Source organism: Filobasidium floriforme (genome assembly GCF_021052385.1).
Source record: "Filobasidium floriforme strain CBS 6241 chromosome Unknown HD553scaffold_10, whole genome shotgun sequence".
Taxonomy (NCBI): domain Eukaryota; kingdom Fungi; phylum Basidiomycota; class Tremellomycetes; order Filobasidiales; family Filobasidiaceae; genus Filobasidium; species Filobasidium floriforme.
Window position 1 is genome coordinate 64,529 of NW_025763631.1, and position 23,656 is coordinate 88,184.

Genomic DNA, 23,656 nt, shown 5'->3' on the forward strand with positions numbered 1-23,656 from the left:
CAGGACCTCGACAACCTTACTCGACGTACCTAGGGACAAATGAGAACTCAAACTCGCCTCCTCTACCGAATCCGGTTGCTCTCGACAGGATTCGTCTGTTCGCCATCTCGTTCTTCCAGTTTCGCCATCTCTCGCCATTCTTTTCTCTTGGGTCTTTTCAGTGTTCGCCAGCCTCGTCTCCGTACTCGTCTCCGTATAAATAGCTAGAGGAACTTGACCGAATTCGATAGAGGACGCTCTGTAATAGTTAGAGGTCAAGTTCCGATATCACATTCAATACACGCCTATCTGACTTGTTACAACATCTTCAAGACGTGTTGCGGAGAGGTTACAAACTCAAGGACGTCGCTAAGTATCTACGTTTCATCGATTTACCTTAGACCGAATCCGGTACCTCACACCGAGTGATCACCTTCCTTATCCATATATCTCTGGATTCGTACCCCTTATCCGAATCCGCTTCATCTAAGCGGACTTGCGACATTCTCCCGACTACCTGCGATTCACCTATAAGCACCCTACGCCTTACGACTTAGGACCTATCTCGATAAGCGACTTCCGCCGTAACACCGACCTGCCGGGTCTTGGGGTAATAAGGTCGCGGGACTGGGGAAAGGTAACGGTAGGCATAGCGATGCAATAACGGATGTCTAACTACTACAAGGTACTAGTTAGACGTCTACGAGAACATCTCCTAAAAGGTCTCCGAGAGGGTCTCCGAACGAGACCCCGAGGCGACGCGCACCGTAGGTTGCGCGTCACGTGACGCCTATAATACTTCCCCCCTAACCTCGAACGGAGCAGACCCACGTCCATCCCTTCAGGCAAGGGGAACATCTCCCTCAACTTCGCCTCATCCGGCCGGACGTCCAAGCTCAGCAAAGCTTTCTCCAGGCCCTTCTGTTCGGCTTTTTTCTGTTTGACCGGTTCGCCGGGTCTCGAGGCGATCGAGGTAGGAGGAGGCGGGACGGCCTCCGGGTCCGGGTCCAAAGCTGGAGCTGGGATGATCGACGAATCTTGCCCATGGATTCCCTTGCCCTTCCCGATGTCAATTGAGGGCGTGACCGGAATAGTATGCTCATGGGCCGCCAAGATCCACTTCAAGAGTCCCTTCTAGATGCCTAATTCGCCTACGGGGAGTATATCCGGTAGTGTTGGCAAAAAATGAACGTGAACGTCTGAACGTGAAAGTTTGAACGCGTGATTTTGAACGTATGAACGCGACGTTCAGTGAACGCGTTCATAGTGAACGCATTAGCACGTTCAGTCGGCGTTCACGTTCATACCTTCGGTCATGAACGGATGAACGCGCATGAGTTCGGTCCCCGCCTCTGCCTCTCAGGCGATGTTTTTTTGCCCGAATTGCGCGCAAACGGCGAGTCAGCGTCCATGGCTACTCCCCCGTAGAAGCGCAGGTCGCTGCCGGCACGCTATGCCGAGATGCGCTAGACGTTCAGCGTTCAGTGAACGCGAACGCGGTGACGTAAGCGTTCAAGTTCATGAACGCGCTGACGTAATGCGTTCACGTTCACGTTCACGCACCGCGGATACGAAATGAACGCGTTCGACACGCGTTCAGTGAACGCGTTCACTTTTTGCCAACACTAATATCCGGGCGTCGGAGTGTGAAGATGAGGAACATGTCTACCGTCCACTACCAACCCGCCCGAGGTGAATGTCATATCGAAAAGGCGATCAAACATGATCCCCAATTCCACATCAGCATGTGTATAAGATTTACCGCAGAGAAATTCGCTCACCTGCCCAATCCCTCTAACCCCGATCAGAGCCTTGGATACTTCTTCTACACTTGCCGTAGCGAGGAACTCCGTTGACAGCTGGCCGGATCTGAAATGTTCTGCTAGGCTCAGAACTAACATATGGTATTGTGCCCATATCGTGAGGTGTTGATATTGAGCCGCGTCGGAGAGTTCCAGTGGAAATCAGAGTCGAGTTGTGGTTCATGGGAAAAGAGTGTTCATAAAGTCAGTCAGGGTGACCGACGGGCTCGAAATCGCTCCACGATCAAGTCGAACAGAAGCAGAGAGAGATACAAGGGGGATGCATCTACCCCGAGAAGAATTCTCTCGCAAAGAGAGATCGACCAGACCACTCACCATACTCAGCCTTCCTCCCGCTCAACCCAGCCATCCGTAACTGCTCGACAGATAGCCTCAAGACATCTTCAGGGGCTGGGAACGAGTTCTTCTCGCTGCCCGCATAAACGGTCGAATAGCGCAGGTTGAATCGTGATGAGTATGATTATACGGTATACCGATAAGAGGATAGAGTAACAAGGTGAGAGGGCGGGATTGAGGATATAAGAGAGAAAGAGGGTCACCAGCGTCAATCTTCCCGTAATTCTTCGTGTGAGCCCAGAGCTCCGCAATCGGGGTCCGAGAGTACACATCGCACAAACTCGATCGAAACCGACATCGAAATCGAGATCGAAATCGAGATCTCCAGAGAGTTAAAGCCATAACTCACCCATCCAACCCCCCCTCGCCCTCACCACCTCCCGCACCACCTCCCGAATCACCTCCCGCACCACTCCCCGTATTAACCTTCTCCGGCAGACCCCTATCAAACAACCTCCTAAACTTGTGATTGATCGCCCGGGCTGCTACCCATGAGACTTGTTGGCCTATGATCGAGGTGCATAGTGATCTGTATTTCGGTCGGGTTGAAGGTTGGAGGTGGAAGGTTGGAGGTTGGAGGTTGAAGGTTGGAGGTTGGAGGTTGGGGGAAATGGGGTTCGGGGTTAGGCAAGGGTTGGTGATACGAGGAGAAGATCGAGATGTGATAAAGAGGTGGGAGAGGGAAAAGAAGGTAGGAAAAGACAGAATCACAGAGGTAAGAAATTTTCGTCAGCTTCCACTCCGTATATTCACTTCTCAGCTCCTACTCGAACAAAATCCATCGCCAAAGCCGCCATCCCCCAGCCGAAGCTAGACTATACCGAACCAAGACTCACCTGAACGGATCCACACTCTCCAGATCCTCAAAAGGGCTACAAGCCAGTGTCTCAAAGACCTTCCCGAACCTCGGATCCACTCCTATCAGATGTCTCTTGGCTTGTTGGAAATCGAACCCGAGGTTGGCGGGTATGACCCGGGTAGGGTCTAAGTGAGCTGGTTTTAGGTTGAACATCGGGAGAGGTTTGGCTTCATTCGGCGTTTTCGAGTCGGAGACTGCGACTTGTACAACCTTTGGGATCGTAGGTGATAATTTGACAGTGGGACTTGACTTTGATCGTTTAGCCACCGGTACGTCCTTATCCTCCGCTGTAGCTCGTTTCTTCTTCATAGGAGACCCCGCCGGCCCGGGTTTCTTCACCGGGAAGAGGGAGGTGTATGCGATCCTAGATGAACTACGTGTAGCTGGCATGGTCTTTTATGTGGTGCTGTGTTGTATATCGAACAGATGATAGAGACGAAGAGGTTGAATGAACAGGTTGAGAAATGTCGACCTGGTTCGGGAGTGGAGCAGGTCGAGGTGATGAGTCATCACTCGGTCGGAAGCATAATTCGAGTCGGGGAGTAAATACTGGAGGGTTTCATGAGATGAAACTTCAACGGTCGTTCGCTCTCCACCGCCTGCGTTCAGAGGATCTTTCCTCTTCCATGAGGCCCAAATTTCTACGTCAGAATCGGTTGTTCTGTCTCATTTGTACTCGAGTAATTCTGAATCTGATCAGCCGATATCGTGCAACGGGGCTGCGCTTGTGAAGCTATCGCAGGCGCGATGCAGCCACTAATTTTGACGATCGCAACGATAACGAACTCAATTGTGGCGGTCGTGAAAGGGATGAGAATAGACATCTTTGTGAGGTAGCAATTCAATGATAATCTTTCTCAAGCACGTAGCATTCTGACTTGTCATCTTGTCTTGCTTCATTCAAGTATTCCTGCTCCATATCCAGTCGAACTCAACAGCCCCGACCCACTGCAACTCGATTCAGTTCGATGAAACCTAGCGTACACGCGCGATTGCGATGACATGGTCACGACCCGATTCGTTATTTAGTAATAACCTAGCTAGATAGCGATTGCTGATGAGGAACAGGGATTTAGTGCGCTCATAAGCATGATGTCGCATCACATGATATCGCGACACGACGGCGTTCCTTTGAGTGTATTTGCGTCAGTATAGGACCATATTGCCTGGTATATGCTTCCACCCTCTACTCTAGTACAGCGTTGATAAACTTCCTTTGTCGTTCTATCTCTGCCTTATTTTAGCGACAGTATATATGCACAATATATACGCAGGAGGCCCGTCATATTCTTTTGTATCAGTTACCGGTTTTTATATAGACACTTACAGTAAACAATTCAGCAACAATGTCATCCCCCTTCAGGTCGCAACGTCAAGCCGGTTCGATCAACTCTGGTGCTTCATCCTCCTTTCCAGAACAGCCTGAAGATTCAGACGTATTTGCCTCGGGCATGTCTCCCCTTCGGCCGATCGATCCAGATAAGTTCGACCCTTTCATTTCTGCTGCAAGTGATAGCAGGAAAGTGATACAAGGTGGAGACGACCCGTGGGACGAGATCGCGACAATGGTAGATGATCGGAACCTCGATGCTTCTGAGCCGTCGGTTACAGGGGATAGACATATCTTCAGGGGGTCTGCAAGGTCAGTCATCTATAGAATCGAAAGTATAATCTGTACGTTGCCATGCTGAACTGTCCCAATCACAGTGGCATACAGGCTCCTTACCAAGCGAGCATCAATACTGCTGAGCCCTCATCTGCCGATCCGTATACATCGTTTGCGCCTGAATCTCATACATCTGCCTTCGACCATTCTTTCCAATCGTACATGAACATCGATCTAGCTTGGAACTTTACGGAAGCTCAAGTCGTGCAGCATCTCAAGTCGTCCCTGGAGGGATACGTTCGCGGTAACAAGCTAGCCTTCGAAACGAAGTTCAGGTTTGGGCCGTGGCGTGACGGTGCGAAGGCTCAGAGGGCTCTTGAAAGAGGATGTACCTTAGGGGTCAACAAGCTGCATTGGAACGTTCAAGATCACCACACTCCGCGTTACCTCATCATCGGGCTGGGTGATGCCATATGGAAGGTCTTAGAAGCCGCTCTTGACGTCAACCTTGCAATTCTTGACTGCTTGATCGAAAAAGGGGACGTCCAACACCAACAGACATCCCTCCTTGTCCGAAAGAAATATGGAACGTGTACCAGGGCACGACTAGGCAAGCTGAGGTGGAATTACACGAAGAAAAATCCGGAGGCCTATAGATGCGGATGTGGAGGACATGTTCACATCGCGGCCAGAACTATTGGCCCGATCGAATGTGCGCTGAAAATGCAGCAGACCTTCGTCGAATTCCGAGAGCACCTGCATGAAGAATTGACGAGGCCCGTAGGTAATTCTGACAGTGAGGACACAATGGAACAGTCCAGTCGATCGATTTCAGCCGAAACGGCCTCGACTCTGGACATTACGGATAGCGACTTTTCTGTCCTTGGCCATTCTACGGCTGACCGCTTGCTGGACGATGAGAATCCTGTCATAGAGAATGATTTCGACTTCGAGCAAGTCAGGAAGTCTCTCGCTGGGATAGTCGAGCTTGGTCTCCCTTCTACAGACCTCGGAGTACCCGGTGCATCCTTTTCATCAAAGCAACAGACATGCATGATGGAATTACGACTACGATTCGACAGAATCTGCGCGCTGAACACATCGAGCGCCCGGGACCTTCGACAGAAAGATGCAGTAGATGAAATTGCATCCACTTACCGGTCATACATCAGGCTGTGGAAAGCAAGCCTGGCGATAGGAATCGATTCATCCGCTCTTTCTCCTCTCAGGCATAGGCTTGAAGAGCTGAAAGCAGCCTGTAGCTGCTCAATCGTAAGGATTAACTTCCTACAGGCGGGTCAGCAGGTTCAACACGGCAGAGCATTCGGATGTGAATGCATGCTTGGGCTTGTTCATTCGAAGGCCCCGTTATCTTGTGATTTCGGCACTATCCTGGCGCAGATGCATGTTGTGTTCGATGCTTGTCGACAAGAGCTCGAAGTGGTACCTCAAGTAACAATCGAGACTCGGAGCCACCTGGAAGACAGGGAGACAGGGTGATATTACTGTCTCACACTGAGACATACCAACATAGAAAGGCACGGATCCCAGGATACAGAATGGCGAGTCGTCAGTAGAACCGTAGAAAAATGATTTGTAATACTAGTATCGATATGTTCTAGTTCTGTTATTGCTCCGTGCACGATGATCATCGCCCCAAACGCCGTCACGTACGATTTTACCAGGGAATCTGTAAAGGTGAACTGCGATATCCCAGTACCTTTTTTAGAAGACCGGCGTTTCCGAACCTTTCGCTTCGAATAGATTGACACAACCCGTCCTTAGGGATTAGGGGTCTACCAGGCGCAATCATCGCATGGACACTCTGAGATCCCCCCGCGCGTGGGCATTTGCGAACCATGTGCTGTTTAATTCCCGAAGAGGTCTTCCTGTCCATCACCGAATCAGCAATACGACGATTTGTCGCAGTAGGCCGTGAGTCTTTCAGATCTCAGAAGAGTATCGAAATGATGCCATTGATAAGAAATAGCGTCATCTGACTGTCAGATGCTCTGACAGTTGAATCAGCTGACGCCGATCACCTTATTCCTGCGATCCTTTGTGCTCCCGGCACGCCATTCGACAAGGCTTTATATGTTGGTCGCTTAGCGCATAGGGAGGAAGAGTCGATCTGGACCGGCACTCTGTGTTGAATCCTGAATTTGTCCAGGATACCTTCGTCGCTCGTCTCAAGGTTCATTTATTCCATCGTTGCCCCTCATCAGATATAGATTACCGGCTGATTGCAACAACCTGTCTAGTTTGTGCAAATAAGCGACAGAAGAAAGGGAAGGAGACTTGTCGATGGTATCGCCCTCGCTTGACATGGGCGATTGACTTGAATTTGCTGAGACAAGCGCAAGATCGCGCAATCATTATACCATTTGATTGCACTAGGTGGCGTCAGTCGTTGTATTCCCACCACCCTCAGGTGTTGCGCTATTGGCGTGACTACTTCCTTTCTGAGGTCGTACGTGATACGATCGCATCATCTGTCACGGCGAAAACCGCCTCTCCCATTGCAGGGGTCTACTTCCTTTGTCTATGCTCCGGGCACAGTATATATAGATATATATAGCTGCATCGACGACCCTCTCTTTCTCTCTTCGTAGAGTACTTGTTATACCTTGATCGATTGAAGAACTGTAAGGCGTACCTTCCCTCCTCAAAAATCACTGAGTCAGCGCAACACCTCATCAGATTCGCTACCAATGTCCGACAACCAAGAATATATACGTGGATCAGTGAGTCATATTGTGTTCTGACAAGAGAATCTCTCCCAGCTTTTGTCTATGTCGCTCATCCTTGACGGTCCTGGTAAATTCTAGGCCACTGGAAAGCGGATCATCAACGAGGAGGAGGAGGATGATAGCGTTTATACAGGCCCAAGTGTCGTTTCATCAGTGAAGACGTGAGTTGCCCATAGTCAAGATAGGCATTAACATACTGCAGGGCATTACTGATTGTGAGGTTCCTGCTCCGACTGTCTTACGCTACATACAGGAACCAAACAAAGATCTCATTCAGGTAAGTCGCACTATATGTGCGTTCAATTACAGCATGGGACGCCTGAAGGGAACAATATTTCGTCTCATGAGCAGTCTTGAGGGAGCTAAGTCTTTGAAGGAACAAGCAATGGCGACGGGAACACAATCACAGTGGTCAAGTTCCCCTGTGGGAACCTATAGCGCTCCAACATTGGGTGCCAGCGGCTTATCTGGCACCTCGAATGATGCTTCGTTCGCTGCCAACGATGCCCCACAATCTGTCTTTGAGAAAATGGACATACTGCTGCAGGAGATGACAAACAAGCTTGTGCCACTGGACAAAATTCCCGAACAGCTGCACGTTTTGTACCGAGCGGTGCAGGATGAGGTGACGCGGGTGTGGCAAACTGGTTGGAAGTTAGGACTGGGCTCGAAAGGACACGGGGCCAAGCTGCTGTTCGCATCTACAGCAAGATCTACCACAGGGCTTTTGCCTACGAGGGGGAGCGACTGGAGATGGGAAAAGCGGCATTGGTCGACAATAGTGATCTTTTCAAAGCCCACTCGATCCTCATCGATGTCGTCAAATGTACCAGCAAAAGGATATCCAGGCTTCGCAACAATTTACAACAGGGCAAAGTCCGTCCGCACGAATGCACTTGCTCTGAGTTGCCAGGCCCTCCAAGGCATGCACAACTTCTGAACAAGGTGATCTCCTTGACAGATGCCGCACAAGGACAGATTCAATGTGTGGAAGCCTATCGTCAGCTTCACCAATTGTTGCTTGACGAGGAGACCTGGTTATGACGGACCCATACAACTCTGTCGTTTCTGCACAAACTTGGCAAACACGCGTGATCTGCGTTCTACCGCTGTCGGATCGAACTTGAACATACTCTATCTATGATTTATTCATGTATATCTTATTGTTGTTCTGTTGGGTCAGATAAGGCTGTTTCTCTCTTAACAAAGGGGTCGCGTGTGTTTCCCTGTCGATGGGGTTTGACGATGGACACGGCTGTCGGTTCAGTTTGATTTCGACACATTTCCACATTGCAGGCAGTCCGTTTCTGCGCTGCTCTAAATTCATGCTAACTGCATACCACTATCAAATCCTATACCGAAACATCCTCGAGGTACAGGGCAGATCCAGGTCTTCGAGAAATAGCTCTTCGGCAATTGATATCTGTTTCCCCCTAGAACAATATAAGCCATATACCTATCATTGAAGGCAGTCACTGATGTGTTCGGCTTTCACGATAATAAGCCTAGAAAGACTGCTTACTGGCGATTCTATCATGATCTGTACAAGCAACGAGATTAGCGGATTGAGCGTACTCTCGAGTCGAGCTTCTCGATTGCGCCAATCGCGCGCTAGCGCGCTCTGGGCCACTCGCCTTGTTTCAGTAGACGCTCTTGCTGTCTCATCAAGCAGCGTTGCGATAGGCAGAGCTGATGATAAGGCAGGGACAAGGGATTTAGTGCGGCCGTAATGCGGTGAAATCAATAGAGTCAGATGACCGGCGAGAGTCTTCCTTTGTTTGTGGGTCACACCATAGTCGACCGCATGCCGGCAGTGAATTTGCTCCTCCTTTCAGTTTGATCACCTATATATATTATGACCGTTCAGTGAGTCTTTCCGGTGGGTATCATCCAGATGTCTCGGCTCAAAATCCTCGCACTTCCCTGATATCGTCTGTCAGAATTCCCAATCATGTCATGGCATCACAACAATGCCGATAATGCATCGGGTACCGGAAACTTGCTTTCAAACTACGCATCTTCTGGAGGCCAATCCTGGTTTCAGAGGTAAATGTCGATTTCATCTTACATCTATATCCGTCATAAAGTGTAAGCTGACGAAACCCCCTCTACCTTTGCTCCAGCGTCGGTACACAACCCTTCAGTCGCAGCAACCGCACAATCGACACTAGCGGAGCATCGGGTCTTGTACCAACGTCATCAATGAATGTTGGTGATGGGATCCAGAAGGACAATACTTTTGGACTGTCTAAACTCATGGAACGTTTGGGTGACAACGACAAAGTGAAAGTAAAGCGAAATATCGTCGAGTTCCGCCGACAGCAATGCAACGACTATTTTAGAGGTCCACAATGGCAGTCCAACCCCGGCGGTTTTCCTGAACAGGCTTTCCGATTAACGGAGGACTTGACTCGAGCGCGCTTCACTCTTCACTGGACGGTTCTAACAGAAACCGATCCGGACGAGATCTTCGAAACGATAAAGCAGATCAAGTCCGCTTGCTTGTGCTCGCAACAAAGAATCCCGGTCGTGCGGGCTATCGTCGAGGGGAAAAATCAACACCATGCTTGCTTCTGCGGGAAGCATAAGTTGCCTGTCCAGCAAGAGTTAGACGAAGCGAACTGGATGACCGTGCTTGATAACATATGCAACACGTTCGAGAACCACTGCACCGCGATACTCACGAACGCTATCGCGGACGCCACTGCAGCTCAGGCCGATGATAGTTTCAGCGCGAACGCAGACCGATATTCCATCGCGGAACCTCACCAGTAAGTTAACTCCACTCTACGAGTGAGATAATCTCTCCGTAGCAAGCAAGCTGCGCAACTCTGACCCCGTTTAGATACGGTTTTCTACCGCCTGTCGATGATGATCACCATCTTGACAGACAGCTAAGCGGGTAAGACATGGCACGTATCGACCGAGTCACGAAAGTCACGGCGCTAAATCAAATCTTGTGTATACCACGAGCAGCTACGACGGCAACAGCAGATCGCACACCAACTCTGGTGGAGTATCGTCTTGGCAAGACTCCCTCAACTACAACCAATTTCTATCGCCCAATCAGTCCTCCTTTCGATCTTTCCCTTCAATTCCCTCGCCATCCGGTCATCAGTCTGAAAGCGACATGCTTCATAGCACAGTGCAGCTGGTGGAACGGTTGCTGGAAAGCTTGCCGAATAAAGCAAAGGCTCTGTCTCTGAAAATCGAAAGCAATCCGCAGAGCTTTGATCCACAGAGCTCAATCATCTTTCCGCTCAGAACCTATAAAAACACGTTGGAAAAGGCGAAAAGAGATTGGTCAGGGACGGAGCCCTTTTCACTGGAATACCAACTGTCCAGAGCTTATGGTTTCTTGCGGACTATACTCAAAGCCGCATTCGATGTCGAAGCAGCGAGACTCGGCAACCGCAGTGATTCCAGCACTATGCGTCAAGCTTGCAGCTGTGTGAAGCAAGCGATCATAGCCATCTGCAGGAACACTTCTTGCCGCGACGGGTCTCACCATTGTTTCGTACATAGCTGCAGTTGTGACCCATTGAAACCCCATCACGTAGAACGCAGGGTTTACAGTGCAGACGAGGGCAGCAAAGCGATCGAAGAGTACATCGGAATGTTTCAGCGTTTGTGGAAGTCTGAGGACCTCGAAGGAGAGTCGATCTTTGATCCACCGACTTGAACACCGGCTCCTTTCGGCTGTCCAGTGTAGAGTTTGCCCCATCACTTGTATCTCGCTCCAGTTCCATATCATAGAGAAGAAAATCTTTCTGTTCAGGCCCTTGCAATAGCTAGCTGAAGCGGACTTCGTAAATTGTCATAAGGTCATGCTGAACGCCAAAATTTAGAGCAGGCTCTGTGTCCGCGTTACTTGTCGTCGTCGTGGTCGTCCGATTCACTTTAGCCCGTCCTCTTCCGTCATTTCGTGAGATTGATCCGTCTTGCCGACAGTTCTTCGTTAGGCAACCGTGATTCTGCAATATTCACCGGGGAGATCCGCCAAGCTCGATGATCGGCCAGACCTCAGCCCAAACGCCCGCGCATCTACAGCTCGATCCCCCTGACGCGTTCCGCTCGTTCGACGGCTCGCTCCAGATCGGTCATCGTCTGATGCAAGTTGAGGAAGATCTGGGACGAGTCCTTGATCTGCTCCGGCATTATCGCGAAGCGACAAGACACCAGATCGAGGTCATTCCAAAGAGGACGGGCGAGCGGGTGATAAGCGGGAGCGTGTCGGATACCAGGTCGTTGAGATCGATGGAGTGAACAGGAAGAGGAAAGAACATGCCGTGTTTAGCTTCTTGTCTTGCCAAAGTGTCACGTACAGCACATTCTGAAAATCTCGTGTTTTCCTGGTCAAATGGCATCGACGGTGATCCCCGCTCGTCGCACCCTTTCCGTTCTGGTGACTTGGCAAATGGCTTCTACGAGCCGAATGTTCTCGGATACAGAAGTAGCTGTCTCCCGCAAAGCTTGAGGAGATGGTCTCTCACACATTGTCTGAAGCTCTCTTGCAATCGAGCTTCGCGGTGATGAATATGCTTCAGACTCGTGATTCTCCTCTGCCGATTCCTTTCGCCTCGAACTTCGATCCAAACTCAACTTTCTTCTTCGTGCATATGGAACCTATCTTTACGCCTTAGCTGAGGTTCATGCTCCAGAGTATTGATTGATACGCGGCGGTACCCTTTCTTTCCGCAGATCGGCTTCTCACCCAAATCCCGCTTTTGGGACCGGCTCTATCGGATCCTCTTAGTCTCATGGCGAATGCCATCCGCAATCCCATTGTGATACGCCCAGTCAAACATCTCGAAGGTTCGACCTCGACCAGACTGCTGATCTCCCTCCGGTCGTTTTCCGGCTAACCTATCCCGCATCGGAAACCCGCTCGCAAACGATCTCTGATGCCTAATCTTGCCCAGATCTTTCCTGCTAGGCCCAAGCCGACTGATTCCTACCGAAACCGTCCCGAACTGCTCGGTGATGCGAATCGCAACCCTGGCACCCGGCTTGGAGCGATAATCTCGGGCAGCCGAGCCTACGGCAGAACACCGAAGACGAAAAAGAGACACAAGTCGACCGAAAAAGGGGACTCACGAACGCATCCCACCTCCCCAAAACCTCCCCGACCCTCCGCAAATTCTGCGCCCTAGCTCCTTTTCCTTCCTCATGACCAGCCGCATCTCCGTCTCCGACCTCCTCCCGACGCATCGTGTTCCCGACTTTCGGTCCAACTGATTGCGTTTCCTTTGGTGGCACTGATGGCATGGTGCCAAAGTTCCTCGTATCGAGCGTTCGTCGGATAGCCCTGATCCGCTGTCCTACATCCACCTGCTCCTCTCTCTCCACCCCGTTCTCTACCTTCTCCTTATTGTCATCGGAGACATTCTCTGCGGCCCCGCCGACTTTCCGGCTCGAACTGCCCCCGGGTGGGCCTGAGAAGTATCTGTCCAACTCGCCAGCTCCATCCACGCCCCGATCCAATAACGCTCTCAAAGCCGTGTACTGAGCCGGAATAGCAAGAAGCGTCTGGGAAGACGGGAGGACGAGGGATAGTTTCGTCTCTGTCGAGATCGCCGGGATCGCGGTTGTAGTCGAGAAGGAGGGATCGAGGTTGGCATCGACCGAGTTCCCAGGCTGTGTGCCTGCCGAGTCAGTGGTGTTTATGGCGGTGTTGGACGTTATGGAAGTGAGCGTGGGGGTGGTCGTCCGGGGGTCCGGGACGTGCCTGAGCAGGACCTGAATTGAATCGACTACAGTATCCCGACGCATACCGAGACCATACCGAGTTTCAAGAGCAGACGAGGTGTCAGCTTGTTGAATCTTCACTGTCATTCTCGCTCTGGTCTCAACTCCGATGACATTCTCGTTCTCGTCACATTCTCAATGTCATTCAACCTGGTTTCGGACTCGATATCACTCTAGTCTCATCCTCCTCACTCTCATCGCAATCTCGCTCTCATCTCAACCTCGAGGCCATTCAGTCTCGCCCCATCCTCCCCACTCTCGTCTTCAACCTCGAAACCTCGATACCTCGATACCACCTCCGCCTCATCCTCTTCGCCCTCGTCTCGTCTCGATTCGATTCTCGCTCTCGTCTCATCTTCAATCTCAGTCTCGTCCTCCACACTCTCAGCTTCGATTTCAGCCCCGTCTCATCCTCTTCGCCCTCGTCTCGTCCTCCCGTCTTTCGTCTCATTCTCCTCGCTCCCGCTCCCATTTCAGCCTCCCCACCTTCATCCAATACGAACCCCAATAAACCACCCCCCAAACAAAAAGAAAATAAGCAAAACACGCAGACTTACACCGATCCACAAACCTCCTCAACCCCTCCTTCCCACTCCCGCTCCCGCTTCCTCTGATCAAGTCTTGCAAGCCTCTTTCTAGAGCTTCTAGGCGGGAAGTTAGGTCTTGCCCCGGCCGAGGCGGTACATCCACATCTCCTTTTTTTGAATTGATTGTAGTCTCATCCGGTATTCGTAATTGAGTTGGTTGAGAAAGGAGGTCTTCCAGCAGCCCTAGTCGGAGGTAGAGTGCCGAGGTGGATGATGAAGTATCTGGGAGTGGAGCGAGTGCGAGAGGAAACGTTGTTGTGGGCATGCTCGTTTGGGTATAATACTGATGATGGGGCCGGGGTCAGGGTTGGTGCTGGTTGTAGGGATGCCGCTGATAACGCTGATGCTAGTCGTGATCGCTCTTGCCGGCAGAAGGTCGGCCGATATGGTGCGGCTCTGTATCTCCAGAGCGAAGCTGACGTCGTTAATCGATTGAGACGACAGTTCTTATTGCGAGCTATGTACGGGAGTGTGTGATCTTTAGCAGGCGATTCGGACCAGATTACGTTCGAGGTCGAAATGGATCAGGCCGATGTTGTTGATGATGTCAAGGTGCATTATTGACCAGATTGACCTGAGACTTTTCGCCATGCCGTCATCTATGCCGTCATTTTCTTCGGCATGGGACATCGGCAATTCTCGGCCATCCAGTCAGATATTCCCCGAAAGTCCACGCGGGCCCAGAGGTGGATCCATGCGCCATGCGGTCCTTTGCCATCGAGATCCCTGGTCTTTGGATCACGGGACCGCAAAGACGCGTTGCCCCGCAACCTCAACAGGCGCCAAGGAGTCCGAAAACGCCAAAACGTAAACAACCAAACAACAACAACAACAAACCCCCCCCTCATCCCCTGCCGGCTTCTTCGAAGGCGGTTCCCCACAACTTCCTGCTTCTACGCCACCCCCTTCGCCTGAAACTCTATCCACTGGAACAGGCCCCGTCCTGCTCAACACCCCTGCAATGTGGCAGGTTCAGACCGGGCGCTACGGGGCTTTGTTGTGTCACGGGATCTGATCGTCCATTCTTCGATGGCGCTGCGACATCACAACCAACCAACACCGACCATCAACAACAGCGCACCAGCACACCGACGGCCGATGAGCGGGAGGGATTGATTTGATGGCGAAATGGGACTTTTGATCTCTGATCGCTTAGAACCCTAGGAGCTAGGGGGTGGGTGTTTACTTATATTCCATCATCATCACTTCGAGCATCACTTTCGCCACTTCCCCCCGGAGTAGACTTCCTTTGGCCTTTCCCTTCTTTTCTACTTCTACTTTACACTCTCGACTCATCGACTCTCCAACACATTACACACTCGTTTACCAACTACCAACTACGATACACTACGCTCGTTCAGCAAACCCACACACTCGCTTTATTTTACCACACTCCTTTTCCCCCACCACCTTTGCACGTTTTCCGAATTCTGCTCTTCGCTCGACAGTCCCTCTTCGTCAGAACTTACCGAGCCGGCACTCCCCCCCAAGTCGACCCCTATCGACCCCTATTATCAACTTCATCCACCGTCCACCGCAGAAACCGAGTCGTCGAAGTGATCAGAGTGTGATCGAAATCGAGATAGTTCTCTTCCTCGAAGATAGTACTCGACAAACCCGGCATCCCGGCAATCCCACAAGCTCGACAAGCTAGACGACGATCTGGATTTGATCAACCGGCCTTCTTGGTCATCAAACGATCGACCAACCGGAGATTTACCCCTATCATATCAAGCTACCCGGATCGAGTTCTAGATCGTGATCAAGCCCTACTTTGGGACATCGAACATCGGACGTCGGCACCTGAGGGGTAACGATACTCTACACCTCATTTCGATCTCCCGACAACGGAATACTACGCCCGACCGGCATACTCTACCACCATCCACCATCCACCATCCACCATCCACCATATCTCGTCATTTGATATTCTGCAATTCACATTCGCTTGACTCTACACTCGTTTAACACAATCACACGATAACGCAACATAACAACCTCTACGACACACTACCAACAACGATAAACGCTTTCTAGGGGGAACCTCTTCGTCGAGTCCTCCATTTTCTTGGGCCGACTCGACTCGACTTGACTCGATCTTTACTTCATTTCGGGAATCCATACCATACGACTTTACATATATAATCAAAATCGACTAGCACATTCGGGCATCAGCATCAGCATCATTGAGAGCATCCACATCAGCATTACCGGCATCGACCTCGAGAACAGCGACGACAACGGCGACGGCTATTAGAACTATAATACGATCAACCGAACCCGCATCGAGCATAACCACACCACCACTACAACAATAACCACACCTCTATCGAGAACTCGGGATCATGTCCACTCAATCAGAATCCAGACTTGGCCGAATTCCCACCTGCGGACCGACCGCTTCTTCTTTTCTCGAGGCTCCGAGCTCGTCAGGGTCCCGCCGAGCAAGCCGACAAATGTTCACCCCTCAGACTCGACCTCGCTCGCCCCACTCACTCCTGCTGCTCCCCCTGCTCGCGTTGCTCGCACTCGTCTTGAACGCCCAAGGAGTAAAAGCGGCTTCGAAGGACGAGTGGAGGAGTCGGAGTATTTATCAGTGAGCCCCTCTCTTTTCCCTTTTTGCGCCTGATTTTCTCGTCCGCGTGGGATGGGTATGATAGCAGACTTTACGTCATTCCCATCTCGGCTTGAGAGAGAAAGCTGACCAGAACGATACCTCTCTCTATCACGCTTCCACCCTGCCTGCCGATCCTGTCGTGTTCGCTGTTCAGGTTGATGACGGACCGCTTCGCACCACCCTCATCTACCGCGCCTGCTTTGACTGCAGGGATCCCGGAGGATGGGACGGCTCCTTGTCCGGCTGGAACCCAGAAGTAAGTTCCCCTCCGTGTTTCATAACGACCATTTTACTACCTGCCGGGAGAGATGAGCTGACAGAAGAATCTCCTTTGGGCATCGCCGGCGCGTCTAGTTGGTGTGGCGGGACTTATCGGAGTATCGTCGACAAGCTGGATTATATCCAGGGTATGGGTTTCGATGCGATTTGGATTTCGTGAGTCGCCCGTCCTCTTGTCATGACAAGATGCTGTACTTCTTGAACGATACTGAACACGTGGCGTTTCGTTCTTGTTTGTTCCGTGAATTGCAGGCCTACGAGCAGTAAGTCCCGCGACTTGTGATTTTGTGCGAGATGAAATAAATCCGACTGATAAATACGCCTTGGTCTCTGTAGAGAATATCGACACGATGACGGCCTATGGGGCGGCTTACCATGGCTATTGGATCGAGGTCAGCTCCGATTTGGTAGCTTGTACAAGGAGAACTCGAAGCTGAGAAATCCCGATATCCTTGCAGGACACCACCCAGCTTAACCCTCGATTCGGTGACAAGGCCGACTTGCTCGCCCTCTCGGCCGAACTGCACAAACGCGGCATGTTCTTGATGGTCGACATTGTCGTCAACCACGTCGTCGCCAACCCGGCGCCGACCGTCCAGGAGATGATCGATCTGAACCCGGACTTGTTGTGGCGCAAGGTTGAGCAGTATCATCCGAGGTGTCCGATGGATTACGGGAATACGACTAGCGTGGAGGTGTGGTGAGTAGTCACTCGACTCACATCGAGAGCGCAACCGACTGACGTTGCTCCAATCTGGTCTCAGCTGGATGGGCGACGACAAGCTCCCACTCGCCGACGTTAACACGGAGAATGTCGAGGTCATCCAGACGTTGCAGACGTGGATCCACGATTTCGTCACCGAGTTTGGCGTGGACGGGTTGAGAATCGATGGTGAGTCCCCACGTGCCGGACGCTTTGAGGTAGCTCAGCTGATATCATGGTCGCGACCCTCGCAGCCGCCAAGCACGTCCGACCCGAGTATTGGCAGCCGTTCTGCGCGTCCGCAGGCGTGTTCTGTATCGGCGAGGTGTATGGCAGCGACATCGCGTGAGTTTCCGGCGCAGACATTGCGCTTGCAGGTTGTTGTGACTTATGAGATGTTTGGGTTGACAGCGAAGCGGCTTCGTTCCAGTCGCTGAACTATATGGATTCGGTGTTGAACGTAAGTCACAGCATCAAATTCGCAGTGGCGGCTCTTGCTAACCATCTGTTCGGGCTTGTAGTTCCCCACGTACTACGGCGCCGCGGCAGCCTTTTTCAACCGACCTGATGCGCCGTTGAACATGTCCAACCTCGTTGATATCCACTCCCAGGTCCAGAAAGCTTTCCCGGTGAGTAGCGCAGCGAATGATGTTCCGACGACGCACGACTGACGCAGAATACATTGCAGGACGTCGGCTTGCTCGGTAGCTTCTTGGGGAACCACGACTTGCCTCGATACCATGGCTTGCAAGTCGACCCTCGTACCGCCTGGAACGCACTTGTTTGGCAGTTCATGAGCGACGGAATCCCTACCGTATTCTATGGCGACGAACAAGAAATCGGCGGAGGTGACCTTCAAGGGCGAGGCGATCCGGTAAGTGCCAACCTTCGCGTGTGCATAAACCCATCTAACCGTTGTTCGCACCACAGTACAACCGGCCTGCCTTGTGGACGCCTGAGAGTGGCAATTACGATGTGACCAAGGGAACCTACGTCAACATTCAGCGACTCAATCAGGTCCGCAAGTTCCTGATCGCCACGGACGCTCAACGAGATGGCAAGACGTTCTTGCACAACAACGTTGATTTCTTGGAGTGGAACGACAACGATTTAGCGTTCCGCAAGGGTCCCATTCTGGTCTTTTTGACGAACGTGAGTCAAGGACACATTCCATATCCGTCAACAGAGCGCCATAGCTAATCGGCTCTGTCCTCCGCAGCGAGGCAGCCCTTCCGTACCGGCCTCCATTGGTGTCAGCAGCACTGGCTGGAAGGGATCCGTCGTCAAGTGAGTTCCCTGGACTTTATCTCGTTAGACTCTCCAGCTGACATCGCTTCCACTAGCATTCTCGAATGCAATGTGTACAACATCGGGTCAAACAGCTCGATTATGGTGTCGTGGTCTGCTGCTGGAGCCGGCGGGAAACCATATGTGAGCGACTCGGTATTCACCTGACATCCGTACCCATCGTCTGACTGTACCACCTGCAGGTCTTTATGAGCTACGACGACGCTGCTGCCACTGGCATCTGCCCTAACGTCGTCAGCTACAACAAGGCCAATTCGACCAAGTCTAGCACTCGCAACTCGCGAGACAATGCCGCCGACGTCGGGGTCGTTCAGTCATCCATTGTCGGTCTCGCCCTTTTGACCTGCGCCAGTATTCTCTTTTCGCTTCTCCTTTGATAGTCGTTTTCGAGTATTGAATGGTCGTGCCAGTCCCGAAAGTTGTATCAGAACGAAGCGAACGTCCAACAGAAACCCCGAATTCGTAGCATGCAGTCAGACATCTATGTGTATAGTCACGGCCCAAAGCGAATCAGACAGAAAGAACATGCGCAGTTACACGAGGGTGTACAAGAGAATCCTAAGCCGGTCGTAACGTTCAATGCTCGTCAAATTAGTCCGAGTCTGCAAAGACGAGTCAGGGTCAGTCGTGGTTGATCGCTGCAATACCGTCGGCGCTTCGAACTCACCGGTATCCTCGGGCTTGGGACCTCCGTAAGACAGCCAATCGAGCTTTCGCTTGGCCCGCCTGGCTTCCTGAGCCTTTTGCTCGTTTCGGGTCATCTTCTTCTTCTTCTTGAGCTTGGGCTGAGCTACACCCTCGGCATCGCTAGGTGCAGCCGAGTTGGCGGCCGACGTAGCGGCCGTGTTAACACCACTACCGTTCGCAGGGGTGGCAGCTCCTCGAGGGGTACCCATTCGGCTCCCGACTCGCGAAGGCTTGACGTCGTCAAAGGCGTCTTCGATAATGGCGACCTTGCCGATGTGGGTCAAACGACCGGCGTCGACGTTCCAGATCTCAGGACAGAGGGCGTTGACGAATTCGAGGTTGTGCGAAATGATGCAGACGGCACCGGCCCAGTCTCGAATGGCGATCGAGAGACCGCCGAGGGCTTCTCGGTCCAAGAAATTTGTCGGCTCGTCCAACTAGAGGCATAACATGATCAGTATCATACGATTAATGGACTGCTCGACAACCATCGACTCACGACGAGGACCTGGGGCTGATTGATGAGCGCAGCGCAGATGACGACCTTGACCTTTTGTCCACCAGACAAACCACTAATTTCGTTGTACTGAGCGATATCCGGGTCGAGACCGACCTCTTCGAAGAGCTTTCGGATGGCGCTGGCCGAGAGATCTCGGTTACCAGCTCCCTCACGCGAGGACTCCATGTCGTCGAACTGGGTCAAGAGCTTTTGGAATCCGTACTTGATCAGGTCCTCACGAGGCAACCAGGCGTTGTGCTGTGGGTTCGTGATGAAGGCAACACTTGAGCACGCTGAACGGTCTGATGACGAAAACCGACATTGCTCACCCTGTGGTCCATGCCTTTGAACTTGACCTCGTACTGGAAACTCTTCTTGAGCTTTTGACGACCGAGGACCTGCTCGATCCGTCGCTTGTCACCGTTCTTGCCGGTGATCTCAGTGTCCATCATCCTCTTGTCCTCTTCGGTCAACGCTCGCGAAGCCTTGGAAAGCATCTCACGATCGTGTCCGTCCTGGTATCGCCATTGGCTGCGAGGGCTCAAACAGTCGTCAGTATATGGAACGAGCCGATAACAAGCCGACCGCGACTCACATGTAGGCGATGGGAGTCTTTTCCAAGTGCAAATCCAAGTGGTGGAAAGCGTGCTGGGCGACGTATCCGACACGAAGAGCCGGATGCTTCTCGACCTTTCCTTGTTGGGGCAGGGTCTCTCCCTGGCGGTATCCAAACGTGCTTTTAGCATTCCACTTCCTGCGTCTGGACGCGACCGCGGGCTCGGACTCACAGTCAACAGCTTGATCAAGGTCGACTTTCCAGCTCCGTTCGGTCCCAGGATACCGACACGACTGCTCAATGACAGCGCACACGAGACGTCGATCAAGCTGGGCTTGGCAGCGCCTTCGTAAGTGAATGTACAGTTGGTAAGCTTCATGATGGCTCGGGTCTGCGATCGCACACCCATGAGCGATCCGGGAGGGGGGAAGGTGAACCTGCGAAAGAGGGCACAGTAATCGTTGTTAGCGAGACGTCCTGAACTATACTTTCGCAGTTGACATGATACTGACTTGACGCTGGTAGCGGCCAAAGTGTAGTAGGACCTCGCCTCGGGCACCTTCTCCACGAATTTACTCAGGTTACCCGGGTAATAGGCGATCTTCTTGTTCTCGTAGTGCATGATGTCGGTACAGACGTTGTCCAGGAAACCGCTGTCGTGCGAGACGATCATGCAGGTGATCTGGGTCTGGCTGACGAGGTATTGTTCGAGCCAGGCGACGGATTGCACGTCTGTCGGGCAACAATTGTAAAAGGGCGAGATGTCAGCGACAAGACCTTGCACCACTTTCGGCCTTTCGCACGCTGAATCTGAGGCTCAAACTCACCCAAATGGTTTGTAGGTTCGTCCAACAACAAGATGTCCGCTCCGATCAACATCGCCCTCGCCAACTCCAACTTCATCTTCCACCCTCCACTCAAGCTTCCGACCGGGTTGCCCTGCTTCTCATCGGTAAAACCGACTTGCAAAAGAGCGTCCCTAATCGACTCTCGCTTGGTACCCTTGGCGATCAAGTTCTTGTCCGTAGCGATGAAGTCGATGATGGGCAAAGTAGCATCCTCTCCTTGAAGGGCGTGCTCGACCATCAAAGTCCGAAGCTGGTCTTGAGGAGGGAAACCTTCGACCTTGCCATCCCGGATGGCCTTCATCAACGTGGATTTCCCCTTTCCGTTCCCAGCGCAGATACCGTATCGTCTTCCTCTTCTCAGACGCAGGGTGGTGTGGTTGAGCAGGAGGAGACCACCGTAGGCGAGCGAGAACTGGATGTCACACAACATCTCGCCTTCACCGTCGTCCTCCTCGACGGTGGGGGCGTATTTAGCCTTGTCGATATCCATGAACACGCCCCTGATCTCCTGGGCGACCGATTGACCCTGGGTCTTCCCGCCTTCCAACCAGTGACTCAACGGAGAACCGAGCACCCGGCCTGTCCAGGTCTTCTCGTCCCAAAGCCTCGAGTCGACCAAGTCAGCGACCATCCCTCCGACGTATTCCATCGCATCAGCGAGGATAGGAGCGTTGGGCATGTCCTTCCTCATGGGCAACGACGGGTTCTCGGGGAAAGCGAAAGGGATCGGCAAATGAGGGAAGATCAACTTCAAGCACTCTTTCGTCGACCCGGCGATATCCCTCGGAGGCGGGATCTTGGCATCCGAAGAAGCTCCGGACTGTTTCAAGATATCCAGAGCGGTCTGTGCAAACGCTCGAATTTCCGGGAAAGCGGCGGAAGAGGCGATGTTCTCCACACCAGCTACCAAGGAGGAAAGGTACCTCGCCGCAACATCGGGGTCCCGGACGAGCTTGACCAAGTTGCCGATGACGATACAGGTCATTCGGGTCGTCTCCGTCGATCGTTCCTTCAGCGCACGGGTGAGCAGGGGGACCATGATGGCGAGGGTAGGAGCGTTGACTTCGGCGACGAAAGTGGTGTTAGAAAGAGCCTTGATGGTAGAGGGGACGTTGGTAGGAGAGGCCATGGACGAGACGAGGGAACCGACGTGGGGGATAATATCGGCGTTGGGCAAGATCGAGCAGAGGGTAGCAGCCGTCTTCTTGGCTTGCGTAGAGACCTGACAAGTCGGATCCAGAATCGTTCACATCAGCACTCCTTGACATCACGAAACCCGACGTGCAAGCAAAAAAAAAAGAAGACAATGATGGTGGACGAACGACTAACCTCGGACTTGGTATCGTGCATAGCCCTCTCAACAACCGGAATAACCCCACCCAACTCCTCCGCCACCCAATCCTCCGCCCCACTCTTCACGAGCCCTTCCATAGCCTTCAGAGCTCCAACCTTGGTCCTCCATCCTTTCGACTCGTCAAGGACTTCCTTGAGGACGTGCATGATCTGCCTCGTACCCTCCGGAGCAGAAGTCTTTACTATCGCATTGACACCTCCCTGGGCGGAAGTCCTGATGCTCTGGGTCTTGTCCATCAAGATGTTCAAAAGGTCCGGGATGGTCGAGATGAACAAGCCCTCAGATCCTTCCCCTAGACCCTTGACGAGCCTCTCAACGAGGATCCCCGCAGACTCCCTTTCCGCAGCTTGTTTACTCTCACTCCACACCCTGACGACTTCGGGAATATGGGCCGCTTCAAAACATTCCGCGTGGGTCTGATTAGGGCTGGATTTGAACGATTGGACGAGGCTGTCCGCAAGAGATTTAGCCGAGAGGGAAGAGGTGGCCAGGGCGAGAGAGGCGAGTTGGTCCGTAAACGGAGAAGCCGGGATAGGGCTGAGAGAGGATTTAGAGATGCTGGCGGTGGTAGGAGCCATGATTGATGATCCTGGACTTTTTTGGGTTTTCGGGGTTGGGTATTATAGGTTGGATGATCGAAAGAGGTTTTCGATATGTCAGAGATCCTAATCAAGCGAAGGTGATTGGCGAGAATACGATTTCCTTGTCGTCGACGAGAGGTAGGATGACGGGAGTTTCGGAAAGATATACCGAGACCAGGCGGGGAGAGAGAGACACAGCACGACGTCTAGATGATACAAGAAGAGTGGTGTTTGGGGGTGAGTTCTAAGGGAAGTAGCAGGTCGTTGTAGAGGTAGACGTCTGCCAAGATCTTCTTTCTCCTTTGTCAAAAGTCAGGTCGCTCCTTCAAAAATCGTCCATCGCGCCAATTTTTGGGAAAAGTTCCGAAAAAAGTGTCAGGCTCATACAACCTCAAAGTGGCAAGAAACGACTTGGTGTCTCTATCCCTCACAGCCTGCTGCCATAACGGCAGATAGCACGGAAGCGTGGTCGCATACCTTTTGATCATGTCTGTCTAACGTTCATATACTTGTCTGCGTGACACATGATTGTTCTG

The 23,656-nt window shown here is 52.1% G+C and overlaps 7 protein-coding genes across 7 annotated transcripts; 4 read left to right on the forward strand and 3 right to left on the reverse strand.

Annotated features, from left to right (window-relative positions):
* Positions 1–1,453: 1,453 nt before the first annotated feature.
* Positions 1,454–3,306, reverse strand: HD553DRAFT_323736 (uncharacterized protein; the record flags this gene model as incomplete). Its single annotated transcript, XM_046181421.1, has 6 exons — positions 1,454–1,508; positions 1,543–1,604; positions 1,761–1,858; positions 2,118–2,212; positions 2,488–2,667; positions 2,975–3,306. 6 exons carry the CDS (start codon positions 3,304–3,306, stop codon positions 1,454–1,456), a joined length of 822 nt encoding a protein of 273 aa, XP_046036758.1.
* A 1,037-nt stretch (positions 3,307–4,343) lies between these two features.
* On the forward strand, positions 4,344–6,756 carry HD553DRAFT_335136 (uncharacterized protein; the record flags this gene model as incomplete). Its single annotated transcript, XM_046182182.1, has 5 exons — positions 4,344–4,639; positions 4,705–6,055; positions 6,226–6,301; positions 6,512–6,538; positions 6,632–6,756. The coding sequence occupies 5 exons, from the start codon at positions 4,344–4,346 to the stop codon at positions 6,754–6,756; spliced, it is 1,875 nt and encodes a 624-aa protein (XP_046036759.1).
* Positions 6,757–7,314: 558 nt separating this feature from the next.
* HD553DRAFT_323738 (uncharacterized protein) lies at positions 7,315–8,293 on the forward strand (the record flags this gene model as incomplete). The annotated part of the gene is made up of 4 exons (XM_046181422.1): positions 7,315–7,347; positions 7,432–7,514; positions 7,607–7,630; positions 7,663–8,293. The coding sequence occupies 4 exons, from the start codon at positions 7,315–7,317 to the stop codon at positions 8,291–8,293; spliced, it is 771 nt and encodes a 256-aa protein (XP_046036760.1).
* Positions 8,294–9,225: 932 nt separating this feature from the next.
* Positions 9,226–11,198, forward strand: HD553DRAFT_22755 (uncharacterized protein). Its single transcript, XM_046177284.1, has 4 exons — positions 9,226–9,399; positions 9,477–10,124; positions 10,244–10,255; positions 10,330–11,198. The coding sequence occupies exons 1-4, from the start codon at positions 9,305–9,307 to the stop codon at positions 11,033–11,035; spliced, it is 1,461 nt and encodes a 486-aa protein (XP_046036761.1). The 5' UTR covers positions 9,226–9,304; the 3' UTR covers positions 11,036–11,198.
* Positions 11,199–12,002: 804 nt separating this feature from the next.
* HD553DRAFT_22750 (uncharacterized protein) lies at positions 12,003–14,060 on the reverse strand. Its single transcript, XM_046177283.1, has 2 exons — positions 13,659–14,060; positions 12,003–13,106 (listed from the first exon to the last, which is right to left on the reverse strand). Exons 1-2 carry the CDS (start codon positions 13,951–13,953, stop codon positions 12,286–12,288), a joined length of 1,116 nt encoding a protein of 371 aa, XP_046036762.1. The 5' UTR covers positions 13,954–14,060; the 3' UTR covers positions 12,003–12,285.
* A 2,084-nt stretch (positions 14,061–16,144) lies between these two features.
* On the forward strand, positions 16,145–18,972 carry HD553DRAFT_271681 (glycoside hydrolase superfamily; the record flags this gene model as incomplete). Its single annotated transcript, XM_046177724.1, has 15 exons — positions 16,145–16,284; positions 16,460–16,561; positions 16,660–16,740; positions 16,837–16,847; positions 16,921–16,976; positions 17,043–17,284; positions 17,349–17,476; positions 17,542–17,632; positions 17,699–17,747; positions 17,809–17,916; positions 17,976–18,161; positions 18,218–18,439; positions 18,507–18,574; positions 18,631–18,718; positions 18,778–18,972. 15 exons carry the CDS (start codon positions 16,145–16,147, stop codon positions 18,970–18,972), a joined length of 1,767 nt encoding a protein of 588 aa, XP_046036763.1.
* Positions 18,973–19,062: 90 nt separating this feature from the next.
* Positions 19,063–23,390, reverse strand: HD553DRAFT_295648 (putative mRNA export factor elf1). The gene is made up of 9 exons (XM_046178494.1): positions 22,515–23,390; positions 21,165–22,407; positions 20,850–21,069; positions 20,570–20,774; positions 20,377–20,498; positions 20,111–20,312; positions 19,782–20,039; positions 19,263–19,719; positions 19,063–19,197 (listed from the first exon to the last, which is right to left on the reverse strand). The coding sequence occupies exons 1-9, from the start codon at positions 23,115–23,117 to the stop codon at positions 19,187–19,189; spliced, it is 3,321 nt and encodes a 1,106-aa protein (XP_046036764.1). The 5' UTR covers positions 23,118–23,390; the 3' UTR covers positions 19,063–19,186.
* Between the last annotated feature and the right edge of the window lie 266 nt (positions 23,391–23,656).

Bases quoted from the DNA above. Each gene is read 5' to 3' on its own strand.
- HD553DRAFT_22755 (XM_046177284.1), top strand. From the start codon at position 9,305: ATGTCATGGCATCACAACAATGCCGATAATGCATCGGGTACCGGAAAC. The intron at 9,400-9,476 runs GTAAATGTCGAT...CCTTTGCTCCAG, and splicing joins GGCCAATCCTGGTTTCAGAG to CGTCGGTACACAACCCTTCA.
- HD553DRAFT_22750 (XM_046177283.1), bottom strand. From the start codon at position 13,953: ATGCCCACAACAACGTTTCCTCTCGCACTCGCTCCACTCCCAGATACT. The intron at 13,107-13,658 runs GTAAGTCTGCGT...GGGATACTGTAG, and splicing joins GAGGAGGTTTGTGGATCGGT to TCGATTCAATTCAGGTCCTG.
- HD553DRAFT_295648 (XM_046178494.1), bottom strand. From the start codon at position 23,117: ATGGCTCCTACCACCGCCAGCATCTCTAAATCCTCTCTCAGCCCTATC. The intron at 22,408-22,514 runs GTTAGTCGTTCG...CCGACTTGTCAG, and splicing joins TGCACGATACCAAGTCCGAG to GTCTCTACGCAAGCCAAGAA. The intron at 20,775-20,849 runs GTCAGTATCATG...CCTCTTTCGCAG, and splicing joins TTGGCCGCTACCAGCGTCAA to GTTCACCTTCCCCCCTCCCG.